General features: G+C 31.5%; 1 protein-coding gene across 1 annotated transcript; it reads right to left on the bottom strand.

Annotated features, from left to right (window-relative positions):
• Positions 1–4,718: 4,718 nt before the first annotated feature.
• LOC18096264 (squalene monooxygenase SE1) lies at positions 4,719–8,963 on the bottom strand. Its single transcript, XM_006386402.3, has 8 exons — positions 8,602–8,963; positions 7,242–7,353; positions 6,928–7,102; positions 6,435–6,603; positions 6,066–6,284; positions 5,682–5,957; positions 5,196–5,474; positions 4,719–5,062 (listed from the first exon to the last, which is right to left on the bottom strand). Exons 1-8 carry the CDS (start codon positions 8,845–8,847, stop codon positions 4,958–4,960), a joined length of 1,581 nt encoding a protein of 526 aa, XP_006386464.1. The 5' UTR covers positions 8,848–8,963; the 3' UTR covers positions 4,719–4,957.
• Between the last annotated feature and the right edge of the window lie 9,213 nt (positions 8,964–18,176).

Genomic DNA, 18,176 nt, shown 5'->3' with positions numbered 1-18,176 from the left:
AATAAAACAAATAAAAAAACAAATATCAAATATAAAGAAAAATAAATTGAATGACTCTTTTGGAAAATTGAATGGCTTAACGTGTAAATTAAAAAGATAAGAGAAAATTAAAAAAAATGTCAGTGTCAAAACAAAAATTCATAAACAACACGCGCTGCTCTAGGAAAATGTTTGGGAACGCGGTGCAAACCGTGTTTTCAAAATTTTTGAATTTTTTTATTTAAGATAATTTTTTTATATATATATATTTTTAAATCGTTTTGATATACTATTAAAAATCATTTTTATAAAATAAAAAAACTTTATTTTAATATATTTTAATCTAAAAAATACTCTAAACAGTCATCACTGCTACCATTCTAATCATAACTTTAAATATGAAGGCGCCAGCCGCCGCTGATGCATGCAATGCTCACGCATGTTTATTAAATTACCAAAACCCTTTCACACTAGTTAAATGGTGATTTAGTAATTTTATTAGATGGCCCCGACGACAATGTTTAATATTATGGCTCTGACGACAATGTTTAATATTACTAGGATTACTTCCTTGTCGTAAACAACCCATCACCGTATAGAAAAATATTCACAATTTCTTTGTCATATGATATTCTAACTCTAGCCCTATAGCCTTTATTAGGGCTCATGAATTCTTAACACCTTTCCTTGCTACTATTCATGAAATTACAATCTAAATTATTATGGTTTTGTAATTACTGAGCTTTAAGCTGACGTCTCAGCAATTTTCAGTACTGAGCATCTTTAAATCAGGGAAACTGTTCTTTTTTTGAAACTTTGAAAACACATTCATTTTTTAATGTCTAGAGAGACCATAGATTCGATCAATAAAAAAAAAAACAGAAGAAAAAATCAAACTCCAAGTATAGATTCCTTTTTTTTTTGGTAATCGCAGACCCCTTTTTGGAGTTGTTTAGCTGGTGAGGAGCCCTATATATGAAAATTGAGAATAAAAAAATGAAAAGTTTTAATATGAAAATACATGGTAGGAGTACAAAACAAATTATATTGTTTGTTGCCGTTTTACTAAATAAGATAAAATATCTGGAAAATACTCCAAATTCCAATATTGGAAGAATTCTTAACGACTGACAGAACATCTTTTTCACACTATATCGTGATTAAAAATTACAATTACAAAGAAGACTGAAACATTTAAGAGTTTCCTGTTCACTCAGTGGATTATAATTGTATCATGAGTTTCTTTTCATCCTTTGTTTTTTTTGTCACTTAAGTTTTTTTTATTAGATCCTTCCAATTTTTATTTTTTTTAAGGTTTGTGTTGGTAATTGATCAAAATCCCATGTTGTTTTTTTGTTATCGTAGCTAAGACATGTTCTTAGCATTCTTAGGCCCTGGAGTTTTTTTTTCAATTTTCTTTCGATTTTAATCTCTCTTTTATAAGTTTTTTACATTCCGATGCAAAACTTTATTTTTTTCATGTTTTAATCCCTAAACTTGAGAGAGTGGCTGTATTATGATGAGAGAGAGAAAGTTTAAAAAATGATACTTTTCAACGACAAAATTCATTGTTCCTAGTGCAATGGGTTTCATTTGATGGAAGGAATTTCATTTAGGGTTTTTTTTGCCATTTATCTTGCCTAAAAAATCAGATTAGGCTTTGGAATTTGTTTTTAAATCAAGTTGATTCCCTTCTTTTTTAACTGATTAAATGGTGATTTTATACCAAGAATGAGTTTTTTAAATTCCTTACAATGTTTCTTAGGTGTTTATTGATGAAAACATAGGTCAAAATGAGTTTTTTACCCCTAAAAGGCAGTTGCTCGATTTTCATTTTCATTTGAATTATTATTATTATTATTATTATTTTCCATTTGCATTTATTTTTCTTGTTTTTTTTTCAATTTCATGTTTTAATAATTTGTTTGTTTTGAATTGGGCTATGTAATTTGTTTTAATTTGATATTTGTGAGTTTATAACCGTTTAAAATAAACTCCTTGATATTTAGTTGGTGCTCAAATTTACAAACGTCTATTTTTTTATCATATAATTAAATAAAAAATAATTTAAAAAATAAAAAAGCTATTAAAACAAGTTAAGTCCATCACTCAACTCACGTATTATATAATTAAATAAAAACAATAATCTAAAAAAATTAACATGTTAGAGTCTATTACCCAAGTCACGGGTTTGAAGGGTTAGGCCGCAAAACCCGGATCGATTCAATATGTTGTCATATCAATATTTTAAAAATAAAATTATGTCATCTTAGAATTTTAGTTCATTTTTTAGTTATAAAAAATTGTTACGGGTATATATTCTTTTATTTCTTGTTCGGATTTTTTTAAGGGTTAGGCCATGAAACTTAAGTGGATATTTTTTTTAGTTCAATTTTTTTTTGTGACATGCAGTGTAGCATGAGCACATATCTAGTTTAAACTAAAAGAGATGGGCAAAACACTGGATAAGTTGTTCATTCCCTCACATTTCACAGTTTACATCATTGTTCATGATCAATTTTCTCTTTTTATATTTCTAAATTTTTTCTGCACTTTGGTCATTGAACTTAATTTCTTGGCAATTTCATAATTGCAAGGTATGTTAACATTGTTTCATGAATTGGGATCTATTTCAATCTACATATTTTTACTTATCCAATGTCATATAATATTTCTAGGTTAAATTAAAGATTGATTTTATGAAGTAGATGTTAAAAAAATTGAAAGATATAGGATTAAACCAAGTCAAAAATTAGGTTTTTGAGATCTAAAAACTCATAATCCACTTTTCTAGTCATCAAAGATGACCAAAAATTATAATTCGTAGATGACATGTCGCCTGCCTAGATAAACACTATGTTGTCCAATATTTTTTTCTTAAAGGAATTGGTTGGAAGACATTTTTTCTAAAAATAAAAGAAAACTAGGAACACGAGCCTAGTCTTTTTTTTTAGGCCAAGCTTGTGGCCTTGGCTTTCCAAACTCAACAACATCTGATTTTTTTTTTAATTTTGATTTGTTTTGTTTTTTAAATTTAATTTATAATTAATATCTTCTATTTTTAAATCACTTATTTTAACTATTATTTACATAGTAATTAATCTTTAAGAGAGTTTCTGTAATTTTATAATACCTCAAGGAGATATTGTATTTTATCATTATTTCTTTTTCAGTCAAATTTTAAATAGATCAGTTGTATTTGTATGAATGCGAATCATATGTACTTAATTACCATATTGAATCTTGGAGATAAATACAAGGGAAATATATAAAATGAAAAGGAAAGCCAAGGTAAAATGTTTGTATTTTTGTCTATCCTTTAATTTTTGTGAGGAAAACCAACTTTCTGTTTCCCTACTTTTTTTATTCATCGGAGGTCGACTGGGATAAGGCCTAAGTCACGGGTTGGGATGATTAACACAAGTTGACTCTTGTCAATGTATAAATAAAAATAATTTTTATCATAATTTTAAAACCCGACTTAGAAGTCGACCCAAGACAAGGTCTAAGTCATGGATCGGGATGGTCAACCCGGTTGACCCATTTTTTAAAATAATTAAAGCAACCTTGTTTTGACCAGAATTCTTTTTAAAAAAGTCAATGGGTTTTTAACCAGTGTTTTATCCTGAGTTGACTTGGGGTTTTTACCGGGCTGGGTCGAGTCAGTTTTTTCTCATTTTTTTTAAATTCGAACCATTTCAGGTCTCGGGTTAACCCGCCATGTCAATCTTGGTTTTGTAAATATAATTATTATAGTATTATTAATTTTAACACTCAATATACACTAAAGTTTGATAACAATATATATTAAGAGTAAAATATATTTTTTTATTTTATTATATCATGTTCATCGTAAACAAAGAGGATATAGAGACAATCACTTTATATTGTACATCACTACCAAACACAATTCTATTTTTGTTTTTTTTTTTTTTTGTAGTCTTCTTTGTCATTATTGTTACTGTTTTTTTATCCCGGTATAGTAACCAAACTCTATTTATAAGTTTAAATCTAGATGATATACAAGGAATACTATATGCATTACCGCTTAACATGATTTTGTTGTTGTTGTTGTTGTTTTTGCTACTTGTTTTTCCAATTTGATCAAATAAGAATTCAACTATACAATTTTATAACTAAGGGATCAAAGTGTGTTGTGTCATTTTACGAGTCGCAGATTTGTGTCAAGAGCGGGACAAAGCCGTCGGGGGGGCTTCCTGCGTGCTCTTTTATTTTCTTCCCGTCTTTCCTTGTCTTCGTTTTTTACAGTGAGCCTTACCAGCAGTGCAGGTCGATGAAATGTCCTGAATAAAGACAAGAGCATCATGCTTGCCTTGCCTTATGTTCTAAAGGTTGTAGATTAAGATGAAGATCCAAATGGCTTTAAAATGTATGAATTAATAATATTGTTCCTCACCACGGACATTGGAGTTTATTAGGAATAAGGCCTTTGGTGACATTTTGAGATTCAGCAGCCAACGAAGTCTACAAAAGCTAGCTTCGAAGACCAGATCTTTGAACCGATTGTTTTCTTTTCTTTCCCTTCCCTTTTCCTTTTTCTTTCCAATATAATACTTTCCTAACGGGGCGCCCATTTCCCAATTCAAACATCTTATTCTTCTAATAGGATTATCGTATTGATGATTAGAGGGGACGCGCGCAGGATGAAGTTGCAGAGTTGATTTTGTCCAGGAGAGGTGTATTGAAAATAGATATAGGAACATAAATAATGACGTGAGTTGCAGGGATTAAAACCCGACGGCTTGAAAGTGGATATTATATATTGATGTCAAGAGTTGAAGATGTATAAAGATCCTAGGAACAAAAAAAATGTATACTAATGCACAGTGATTCGTTGAAGCATTCAACCTCACCCAGTCGACTTTGAACAAGGGGAAGGAGGAGTTGGGACACAAGTGGCTCAATTTGACCGGCATAAGAAAAATTTGCTATCTCCTGGCGTCTTGTCAAATCAGTCTCACATGACTGGAGGAGATCTGTAATATGCAGGAACAGTTGCAGGGAAGAACATTTGTCTAACTCCTTCTGACCTAATGATGGGGAAGATAATTCCCGATGCACTCTGCAGAACAGTAATTCGATCCTTCAGTGTTCGGGAAGGGGAAAAAAAACAAAATTGCATGAAATTGTGATAACAACAACAATAATAAATTGAAATGGCAGCAGAAAGAGTACAGAGAGGGGTAGATACGCACTGAAATCAATCTAGCTCCAATCCAGATGCGTTTAGGTGAAGGGAATGGCAGTAACAAACGACCAACACCATATATAGCAACTGCAAAGAAGTGGGCAACCAAGCTCAACGGACGGGGGTTCAAACCTGAGAGCAGAGACACTGGTCCTTCTGAACATACACCTCCAAGACTTAAATAATCAAAGCATGCCTGGCGCATTTCCTTCCTTGCTTCATCAGGTGAAGCACAGAAGACCTTGTAAAGTGCACCTGCCAGTGTATTGATTGTGGATGCTACAGGCTGCAAAAACATGGGATAATCTGAGTTTAGCAGCAGTACTATGAAGGCATCTTCTTCATGAAGAAAACTCTACTAAGAGTAGGCTCTGAATCCTGTTATTGTTCAGAAGCAGAGAACCTTTTTCTTTCCCAAAGATTTTCCAAAATCTGTGCAACCAGCAAGTGAACAGCAAGAACAGACAAGCATAACACCAGAGATACAACTTACCTTACGCAAGGTGTAGAAAGATTCAAGGTATTTGCAGAGGTTAGGGGAATCATTAAGGTCACGCAAAGGCCTGAGAAGATTCCGTAGCACAACAATGTCGGACAACGCAACAGTCATCCCTCCCCCAGTTAGAGGATGCCGCATATTGAATGCATCGCCCATCAACAATGCACCGGGAGTAGGATAAGGAGCAGCTGGCATGCTTCTGTTTGGCATTGTCCTAATGTTTCCTTTATCAACTGCAGCTAGAAAGGCATCATAAACTTCCGGGGGAAGCTGCAAAACAGATATGTCAGAATGTCAGCTGAAGACATCATTAAACATAAATAGAGATGAATAAAGGCCAAACAAGGAGCTGAAAATGCGTTGAAGATTACAACATACCTGAGGTGCTACCAGAGTCTTCAAATATTTTGCCATTTCACCACTTGAAATGGAAGGAACCTTCTGACCAGGAATATCAACCAGACAGCGAGTCTCCGTGCTGCTAATAGGATACATCAAAATTGGAGATGGATCCCCTAATATAACATGCCCATGATTTGCACATGGAAGTTGGCAATTCTCCAGGATCATACCAACAAAACATGAGGGCACATCCACCTGCGCAAGATAATTAGAGGTGCATTTTAATTTCTAGGAAGTACTTCATTTTGTAATACAGGCAAGTAGCGAGAAAAAATTTCTGTTGAATTGGTTGTCTTAGGCTTGATACTACAAGTGCTACCATCCAACAATATCAAGGGTTCTCACCTTAGGGTCGCAAAGGGAGCGGCGCAGGTTTGAGAAACAGCCATCACAAACAATAGTCAGAGGAGCAAATGCCGTCAGCTCTTGCCCATCTTTTGTTTTGTACTGCACGCCTCTAATTGTCCCTTTCTCTTCGAGCAGAGAAGTCACAGTTCCTTGCTCCAAATGTACACTAGTAAAATTGAAAATGAAAATATAACTAACAGCAAACAAAAAGAAAGGCTTCTAGATATTATGTTGGTATATTAAACTGGTATAAAATATATTCTCAAGATCAGCGTCTAAAAATTAAAACATGCACACAGCAGACAATCAGATGACCTTGGACACTCACCGCATACCTGAAGATGTCAACCATATTAATTGGATCCAGGTACAATGAAAAGAATGATGCACAAACACTTAGAAGCAATTTTATGAATAATTTTAAGAACCATTTAAATTTTCAAAAGGGAATTGGCACATGCATAGATTTACAATGGAAGAAAAGACATACTTGGGGAGGGACACAGCTTTTTCCCGCATCCTCTGTATGAAACGCCCATTGTGAAAGCTCCTTCCGGCTACATCTGAGTGAAACTTTTCCAAGGGATAAGAGAGTCGAGTATGCATTCCATCCTTGAAAAGAGCATAACCAAACACCTTCTGAGCATCAATTTTCTCTACACAATCTGCAGTGAGAAAAAAAGTTTAGCTATATATTTAGCAACTAAGCTCTCCCATGATTGAGTGTCAGCAAATGGTATCAATTAATACAAACTTGTAGAATTACAAAACTTTGCAGGTAATTGTGAAATTCATCACACGCACCTTCAAGTCCCAACTCAATTAACTTTAAGTAACCCCCTGGCTGTAGCAATTCACCAACAATCCTATCGGGCTCAGTCAGGTCTCTTTCAATGACGCGCACTCGACGTCCATCCTGCGTTTAATTAATACATGCAGTGAATTGGCTATTGGAATAACTCGCAGATAGGATATATATGTGTTCATTCTAAAAGATATGATCTCATGTCGATTCAAGAAGAAAGTCTATGTTAGATCACGGTGCAAACTAATCAGAATAAAACAAGAGGCAAAGCTTGAATGAGAACATATTTTCCAAGACGAAACCGAAATACGGTAGGTCCTCAATTTTAATAACTGTATGACAAGATTTCTTTAGTGATTGGAGAATATTACCAGTAGCCATCTATTAGGATCATGAACAAGAGTGAACCCTTACAAATAAATACTGTTTTGATTAAAATATAGAAAGATAGATTTTCAATCTGGGAATCACGATTTTGGGTAGTAGAAAGATGGATTTCATTGGTGCAGTCGATTTCTTATTCCGCTAGCTGACAACGATAATTAGAAAGAAACAAAAGTATAGCAGCTACAACAGATACAAGTTGACAACTAATTAATTGAAAGATGACAGATCCTCTCATTATAAGAACATGTTCAGTGCCAGTTATCGCATAATTATTATTTAAAAAAAAAAAAAAACATATTCATGCGTGTTCCATAAGATAAAACATAAAAGCCAGGTCATCTCTACAGATTGATCCCCGCTTTAATTCATCTTATTATCAATTCTCAACCAACTCCATGAAAGAGATGGAAGAGTTTTTTTTATAAAAAAAAAGCATTAACGACAGCTGGCTGCGTTCATCAAAATCTTGAACGTTTAACAAAAACATTTTCAGAAAAAATCCTTGGACGGCTACTTCATGTTGGGAAAGCACGTGTTTGACAAAAGATTCCTTACTGTTATAGGTCTGCAAATACTTTAATCTGTGTTTGATGGAAATATCAAAGGGTGGCCTCCATGGAATAAAAGAAGTGTGTAAGATCACAAGAACAAAAGGACTGTATAAATTCAAAATAAACACAAAAGAATCATCAAATCCTGAACGCGCCATTCGGTGTCGTATAATTCCAAAAATAAACTAACTCTTCCAATCAATCCTCAAAGTTTTTCAAGCACGCGCTGCAACTAAAAGGCTTCCTATTCCATTAGAAAATTAAATTAATGATTTGAGGTGCGTCTCTTTTATACAATTAGCCAAATTAGAAAAAAAAAAAAAGTTTTCAGGTTTTCGAATAATCGCTTAACCAACGGAAAATAAATGAAAGTTTGTTTCTCTCCGTTTAATTGCCGAGAATATGCAGGAAAAGAAAATACCTTGCCAAGAGTATGAGCAAGAGCGGCGCCAGCAACACCGGCGCCGACAATGATAACGTCGGCATCGGAAACGTTACCGGATCTGCATTCTTCATTGGTGGTGGCTGTGCAATTAACGGACTCACTTCTCGATTCTAGCAAATCCTTTTTAGTACCCCGTTCCTTCTTCTTAATTACCAAACAATAGATAGCGAAGAGAACAAACAAAGTAGCTAAAATCCATCCTAGCATGCACTGATCCGCCATTTTTTTTCAATGTTTCTTTTCTCTCGCTCGGGCAGGAAAAGAACAAGGGCTTCGCTGGCTATGCCTAACTGTTAGTTGTTTCTGAATGGTTTCAAGCAAGGCAAGTGCTTCACAACGGATGCACCTTTTTATAGGCTCCAACAGCCATCATCAGAGCTTTAACGTCTACATGTAATGTTGCTAGCATGCGCCGCATGGGTGAATCGGTTAAGATGTACCTTTGACCGTTTATTATCATATTTTTTTTATAGAAAAAATAAAAACCTCTCCCTCTCTTCAATACAAGACAAATTGGGTGATGACCGTAGTTTTGAATCTATGAATTAGAATGTGTTTTGCAATTTTTATTTATTTATTATTATTATTATTTGTCATAAAGATCTGAATGGTTCAAAATTTATTTAATGTCCTTAGAATTTTGTTATTTATTTTATTCAAAACGGATGCCGTAACAAGATGGAAGTTTAGAAAATCAAAATTTGTTGTGAATTTAGGAGTTACAGTGTATTTTTGCGTCCAATATTTTGCCGACTTCCTTTGCTGATTAGTTATGGAGAATGAAGGGCCGGAAATGAGAATGGATTTTATTTGTAAGGTTTTGGATTAAAGGGAATGAAAAATGTTAAAGGTCGAAATGATGACATGGCAGGTTTCAAAACAATTTAATTCCAATCTGACTAGGCGAGGTAGAAAAGAAAATGAAATTTTATTTTTAAAATATTATCATTAACGAAAAGCCTTAAGAAGGATGGATTTTTATTTTACTCTTCCTCGCATTATACTTTTTATTGAAATAATATTTTTTAATTTATATTTTTTAATTTTAATTTATTTCTCAATTTTATATTTATCAAGGATTGTGCTTTATATTTTTTTTAATTTACTTTTTATAAAGTTATTTCATACACATTACCTAGACCATGAGTATGACAGATTAACCCGACTGGCTCGACTTTTTTTTCTAATTAACTTTTTTTAGTCAATTTCATCATTTAATATTGGGTTGATTGAGAATTAAGCTTTGTGATTTGTTTCAGCCTATTTTCTATGATGTTATCTTTATCTCATAACTCGGGTTATAAGTTTGATGGATTAATCATGATTAACTCGGGTTGTTTTTTGTATCCTTTATGTAATTATATTTTTTCAATTTTATCTTTCAAAATTGGGTTGATTGAGAATTGGATTTCATAATTTGTTTCAATTCTTTTTATTGGGTTATTCATATCTCATAACTCGAGTTGCGGTTTTAACATGTTAACCTGGGTAACTTTGTATGCAAATTGACGGGTTAAATTGAGTTGATCCAATATATTATCATCTCAATATTTATTACAACAAATCTCATCTTAAATATTTTTTTAGTCAAATTATGTTTTTACTTGTCATCCAGGTTGTCTTTTGACCCACAAAAGTGATTGAGTCATGTTGGATCAATTACCATATAGTTTATTTTTTTTCTACTAGAAAAAAAAACATTAGCAATGACTTAGATTTTTTTTATGTTTAAAAACTATGTATTATAGGTTTGAACTAGTTGAATTTGATGAAGTTATAAATTGAATTAATAGGTTTACATGTAGTAAACTAATTCAACCCACAACAAAGCGCGGCTAAAATGATTTTGTTGTTCACTAGATGGGGAATCTACACCACATGGTGGGTTTTATGTACTTAAATTATTCATAGCAAAAAGATTATGATTTTTTTATGAAAAATCAAATTACTGTTATATTTATATTTTGACAGCAAAAAAAAAAACAAAGAAATAATATAATGAATTCTAGACAAAAACTATAGTGAGCCTGTGCTATGCCGAGGATTTATATTAATTTCTTCTCGTAGAAAGCAATATTTAGGTGCTGCAAATGCATTTCAAAGAAAAAAAAACTCAATTATTCAAGTTTTAGCTTTAACTGGTCAAATAAGCTAACTTTTTATTTGAATCAAATGAAAAAAATTAGACAAAGATAGTAAACCAAAAAAAAACACAATAACATGGGAAGAAACTTTTTTCCAATAGCAGAAAAATAATGGTATTCAATTTTTAGCCAATTACATATGAAAGGATAAAATTAAATTAAAAAATTGATAAAAAAATAGTGCGAGTCAACCTGAGTTAGCATGATTTCTATGTGACTTGGGCAATAAAAAGTGAGCCGGTCCAAGTTAACCTGCCAAACCTGTGTCTCAAGTCATGAAGTCGAGACAACTCGATAGAAAAGAAATCAAAGAAAACAACAAAGTCAAATTCTCCTAAAAAAACTAATGTTGAATGATGAAATCAAAAAAGAAAATAAACAAAAAAAATATCAACCCTTGTTAACTTTTCATACCTAGGGATGACAGTTTAATTCAAATATGATGGATACCAACCCAACCTGACCCAAATAAATAGGTGTTTTTTGGATACTTATCTTACTCGGTGAGTGATGAGTAAGATATGAATATTGTCAAACTTAACCCAAAATCCGCTCGAACCTAACTGAAATATATATATTTATATTATATTGATATATTTGTAGAATATTTAATTTTTTAAAAAATATAGTATGATACATACATATCTCAATACTGACATAAAACACACACACACACACACATACTAACTATTTTATCTTTTATTGAATCATAAATAATAGTCAGATAATGGATATTCTAAAACCTAATTAATAGTGTATGAATATCTAAATTTATTACCCAATAGGTAATGGATAGGATATAAAATATGAATATCAAGAAACCCGACCCATGGGTACCCATTGCAACTCTTATTCAAACCTGTGACCCGAGTCATTAAACCGGATGCACCTTACATGAAAAAATCAGGAAACTCAATCCCTAACAAATCAAGTGTTAAAGGATGAAATAAAAAAAAACAATCATACAAATGATCTAAAATAAAAAAAAAAGTATCCAGAAATATTTTAAAAAATAGCGATTAAAAGAATAAGGATAAAAATCAAAATAAAAAATAAATCATAGGAAAACTATAAATTTCCAATCGAAGGGTGAAACTGAAAAGAAAAGAAACTTGAACAAAAGGATAAAAAAAATCAAAAGAATGAGGATCAAATTGAAAAATATAATATATCGTAAGTTTGAATTGAATGATGAAATTGAAAACCAATAAAATTTTTACAAAAGGATAAAGGAAAAAAATTAAAAAAATCAAAAGAATAAGGGTTAAATTGAAAAAACAATATAGCATATGACAAATTGGGATTGAATGATGAAATTTTAAACAAATAAAACATTCATAAAAGGACCAAAAAACAACAATCATAAATTAAAAGAATAAAGACTAAAGTTGAAATATCAATAATAAAGAGGACCAACTTGTAATCTTCAAGGGTGGAGAGAAAAAAGAAAAAAAAAACGAAGCCTCATCGACGATAAACCGCCTCACCACCATCGACATGTGCCGCACCAATAGGAAAAAAACACAACGACACATCCAACAACACGGTGGAAAAGCATTTTTTTTCCACTAAGAGGTGCCGCCTGAAGTGCGCAGATGCCTTCCATGTGTTGGCGTGTGCGCCATACGTGCTAGCCACTTTTTCTATTCAAATAATATTAAATCGATATAAAACGATGAAATTACCGTTGGTGAACCTAGTAATAACAAGAAAACTAGAATGAAAAGACTAAAAGGCCTTTGGACACACAATCCTAGTTGGTGCATTTCATTTCTTTGGCGTCAATATTTTATCGGTCTCTTCGTCAATAATTTGTAATGCCAATGGAAACGCTGCCAGATAGCATATCCTTAACAAAACTTTTCTCGAAGATGTATTTTTATCGGTAATTCTATTGGCAATGTAAATGGCTGACATAATAGTGTTTACTCGTCAAAGAAATATTTTGTTGGTGTTTTCTAATTTTCTTGTTGTGAACTTCAATTGGAATATATGTTTAATTTTCAATCTTTCATTTCTTAAATTATCAAAGTCATTACTTTCAATTTCAATTGATTTAAGATTTTTGAATGCATAAACAAAGTTAATACTTGAAGTGTTTGAGATTGTGGTGCACTTTATTTTTTAAAATAACTTTTAACCTGAAAAAATATTAAAATAATTATTTTTAGATTTTTTTTATTTTTAATATCAACACATCTAAATTATTAAAAAATACTAATATAATAACTTTTCAAGCCAAAAATACTTTTAAAAAACATATGAAAATAATAGTAAAGACACTGCCAAGCGCCTGAAATCCCTACGAAATGAAAGTCGTATACATCGGTAAACGTGAATAGTATTGAATAGTTAATGTTAAAATAAAAGAAGTAGCAAATAGAATTACGAAATCAACCAATTAATGTTAAACCAAACATGTATATTATAATTGAAAATATAACAGAATTGTCGTTTATCCAAAGAAAAAGTAAAAGTCAATAGTTGACAACCACAAGCATATCAGGGCGGTGATCAAATAACCGAGCCACTTCACAGGTCAAATCTAAATTCCTCAACTTACCTAAAGGAGCAGTGCAATATCGACTGAATTTTCTTGACTGCGAAACCTTTATTGTTCGCTCAACACCTTCTATCAGGTTCGACGTGGACATTCTTGTGTTCAACCTTTGCAATTATTGTGTGTAGCTATTAGGTACGTGGTGTCGTTTAACCCAGGAATTAAAGACGGTTTACCACTGAATTTAAGGTGGCCTTACTCGTTAGGTTTCTGATAAGCATAGGCATAGCCGATTATATGATTTTGCTATTTTTTAAAATGAAAAATAAATAAATATAAGATGATATTTGGTAACATGTATAATATTAAGTAGGATTCTATCTTTACGAAATAAAAGAGGAAATAACAATAAATAAATATTAATTATAGAAAACATAGGGAAAAAATATTATTCACAACCTCAGATTGCTTCATTGGAGTCCATATCTGAATTAAAAAAACAAAGAATCAAGAACGAGGTTAGTTTTTCTATCTAAAAACCAGAAACAAGGTTAGTTTGGTAATCTTAAGATTAAGTAATAGTATTTAAATAGGAAACATGCTATTCCCATCAAGGTCACGCATGCCTACTCTATAGTAAATGGAGAATTATATATTTCATATTTTGTTTGTCGAATAATTTAAATTTAAAATTAAAATAGTTTTTAATATGGTATTAAAGTTTTATTGACTAAATAATTATGAGTTCATATCTCACCATCTTCATTTTATTTGATATAAATTAAACTTAAAATAATGTGAATATGTGAAGGGATATTTTACAGCCTTAACCTAATAGTTTAATTAAGCTTTTAAGTTGAGATGATTCTTTAACATGATATCAAAGCCGTGTTGACTAAATGATCACGAGTTCGAATCTAAGTACCCCATTATTCTATTTAATAAAAATTAAACACAAAAAAGTATGGACATGTGCAAGTTTCAAGCCCAAAAAATTTCACTTGAGGGGATGCGTTAGAGAATAACATAAATTATATCTCGAGGCTTCATCCAATAGCTTAAGATATTAAGTTGAGATGATTTTTAACATGGTATCAGAACCTTATTGACCAAGCGGTCATGAGTTCGAATCTCATCACCTCCATTTTAATTTACAGAATTTAAGTGTAAGGTAGTGTGAGTCCGTATAAGTTTTAAACTTAAAAGGCTTTCATTTGAAGGGATGTGTTAGAGAATTACATAAATCTAATAACTTAAGCTTTTGAATTAAGATGGTTTTTGATAATCACACTTTAAAATAAATACAAGTAAATGACATTTATAATTATAAGTGGACAACGAATCATCCATTTTATCTTGTTAATTTCTGAAAAGTCATGATAGCTGGATTTTCTCTATTAAAAGTGCTTTATTAAGACATTTTAACATAAAATGCCTCAAATGTTTTCAACCTCAACTCTATTTTAACACTCTTTTAACCAATAAATTATCCAATTAATTTTCAAAAACTATTTATACAATGAAACTCAAGATCTACATTTTTTTTTCCGACTACTTTAAACTCCTAAATATGTCCAATTGACTCGGGAGATTAAGTTTTATCAGATGAATTTTATAACGCCATTATAATATGCTGGAAATTGGTGTTTTGATCACTTTCTTTTTCCTTTTCCGTTTCTCCAACTTGACTCTCTCCCTCATAATTGAATAAGGAGTAAGGACCTTTTGAAAGTTGGACGCTTCATATACTTTACTAGGCCGGCACAATACAAATTACAAATGGCATCAAACCTTTGTTACCCGTCCCAGTAACTCAAGTCACCCTGTCCAGAGATGACAGCATGACTTCAAGATAATGTTACTGTTAAGTACCAATACAAAAAACTTACAAATTTCTTGCAGACTATTCCATGCTAAACATATACGAGCAGGTAATAGTCATGTACTAGCTTTTGCTCGCACTTCACCGTGGCACTGGACTGATTAAAAAATCATTTTCAAGTATCGTAAGTATTTTATTTTTTTAAGAAACATACACGGTTCAATTTACAAAGAAAAGTGATTATGAAGGTTTGAAAACAAACGATATATTTCAATTTACAACCCATTAAATAAAAAGAACAAAATAAGATAAAAAATATCATAAAAAAGACTTTGGTCAATCTAATTTAGCATGATAAACTTGTAATCTCGGTAATTAGAATCGAGTCAACCCGGGGTATCCCGTCAAACCTGCAACGTAAATCATGAAATTGAAATAATTCGATAAAAAATAAAAAGAATTATAAATTTTTTTTAAAAAAAAAAACATCCCGTGTTAACTTCTCCAAATCATGACCCTTTTGGATTGAAAAATGAAATTAAAAACCCATAAAAATTTTATAAAATGAACAAGAAAAACAATTAGAAATCAAAAGAATGATGACTAAATTGAGAAATATATATATATCAAATTAGAATGGAAGGATGAAATTGAAAATAAATAAAACTTTTATAAAATGATCAAAAACAAAAACTAAAACTAAAAATCAAAATAATGAAGAATGAAGTTGAAATACCAACAACCAAGAGAGCTAAACTGTAATTTTTTGGGAAGAAAAGAGAAAAGCAAGGGAGAAAAAAAAAGATCTACCGAAACAAACTACACTACCAATACTGACACGCGCCACTCCACAAGTAAAAGGACTTGATGGTACATCCAATGACATGATATATTGATATTTTTAGATGTTAGGAGGCGTCATCTAAAGAGCATGGACACCTATTACTCGCAAGTGAGTGAGCCGCACACACTTGTTTTTTTTTTTTTAGTCAAATACTAAATTGTTTTTCAAAGTTATTTTTCAAAGTGTTTTTCGCTTGTAAATGCATGAATTTTTTTATTTTTTAAAATTTATTTTTAATATCGGTACATCAAAATAATTTAAAAATATAAAAAAATTATTTTAAAACAAAAAAAAATCAAGATTTTTTTAAAACACAGTCTAAATGGATGGGGGAAAAAACACGAATGTTTTTGCTAATGAAAAAGTCAGCCGCGCGCATCTACCATAGTCAAACACGCGTTTGTATTCCTTTGCACAACAAAATAAAAATGCCTTGCTAATTTGTTGATCCTTTCGCCAGCAACCAACTAGTACCCGTCTTGAGATTAAGTCAAGCAATACACGAACTCGAACTTTTTAAGAGTCGTCAAGTCACGTCCATCTTTTTTTATTCTACAAAAAACGATCATGTTTATTTTCTGTTTATCTGGTCAATAGAAGGATGATTCAGGCGCCTTCCATCGTGGAATATTGACTGCAAATCAGTCACCGCGCAAGTGGTGCGAACCTACCGAGCTATTTACTGGTGTGCTCATGAGCATGGCAGGACAGTCTAATTCCACTAGATGCATCATGCAGGTACAGTAACTCCCCCCCGCTAGAGATGAAGTTTTGATCCCACAACCTGAATTGGTTCAGACTCGAGAAGTAGCTTGCCAAGAATTGAAAAGAGCACTTTTTTGTTGAATCGTTCAAGCAGTGGCCGATTCCTGTCACTTTTACATGTGCTGTTACATAACAAGGGAAGGGATTGGAATTTGGAATCGCTTGGTAATTACCATGTTTTCTTGCTGAATAATCGATTTGTTATTAGTATGTTTTATTATCTTTTTAGCATTTGTAAGTTATTAATTCCAAATTTCACTTTACATGACGATTTTCCATTTCACCTCCCAAATGTGTATGGTCAGTTATATTAGGATGATGATCTTTTTTAATCTAGAAAAAATGTTGTTATCAATAGTTTTATAAATAATGGATGTAAAACTTGTAAGTATGTTCAGTATAAACCTAAATCATGAAATGAAATGACTATAAATGGACAAAATCATATAAAAAGATATATTTTTGATATTTTATATTTTTGAAAATACATGAAAAAATAAAGTGTAAAAAATGAGCCATAACAATGTTTGTAGGGGGGAGCAGTTTCACGGCATTCAAGATTGCAAAAATATATTGCATTATCCTTTATAAATGATAAATATATTGCTCTTACTTAATGGGACAATGTGAATAAGGTGTAATGAATGACAAAGTTCTCACATGGACTTAGCCTAGTCCAAGAGAACTTTGTGTTGCATTACAACAGTTAGAATGCAATCCATCTTAGTAAGCATCCTACTTTTTATTTTTGATCAAAGCACATTCAAATTAGATACCAATGGATTATAGATGCTATGAAAATAAAAATTTTTGTTGTTAAAAAGATTCATGCTGATAATAATGTATTAAATATGACAACCAAGGTAAGCGGGCTTAGTGTAGCCCCCCAAATAAGAAGACAGGAGAGGAAGAATTGTTAGGTTTAGTCCCTAAGCTCTTGGATCATAACCTATATAAACTAAAAAAAAGAGGGACAAAGCCTTTTAGGTGATATAAGTATCTATGTATAAAAAGCTAATTTTGACTTATTTTTAAGTGGGTTAGCCGACATATACAAAAGAGAAAAAACAAGAAGAGGGTAGCTTGAGTAGTCTTCGTTCAAGTTTTTATAGGCAATTGATTTACCGTTGGATCAAATTAAAGTTTTAACAACAAGTTCTGGATACATAACTCTTTATTCAGTATGGTTGGATTAAATATTAAAGTGTCTAAATTGGTTTGTTCTTTACATAAACATGATTGTCAGTTTTGTAAAATTTTTCAATTTTTTTTTTTAGTATAAATGTATTCTAAGAATATATTGTTTTTGATGATTTATCTTATAACTTTTAATTTTAATAAAGAAATAACATTTATTTACCCATTATTGTGATTGATAGTAGAGGTTTTTAGGTAGATTATGGTTCTATTATTTTTTCACATCGAGATTTTTCATATAAAAATTTTGATGTTAATTTATTGTGACTGTTTGTTTAA

Source organism: Populus trichocarpa, chromosome 2 (assembly GCF_000002775.5).
Source record: "Populus trichocarpa isolate Nisqually-1 chromosome 2, P.trichocarpa_v4.1, whole genome shotgun sequence".
Classification (NCBI taxonomy): Eukaryota; Viridiplantae; Streptophyta; class Magnoliopsida; order Malpighiales; family Salicaceae; genus Populus; species Populus trichocarpa.
Note: the sequence above shows the minus strand (reverse complement) of the source record. Positions and strands in the feature narration are given on the sequence as shown.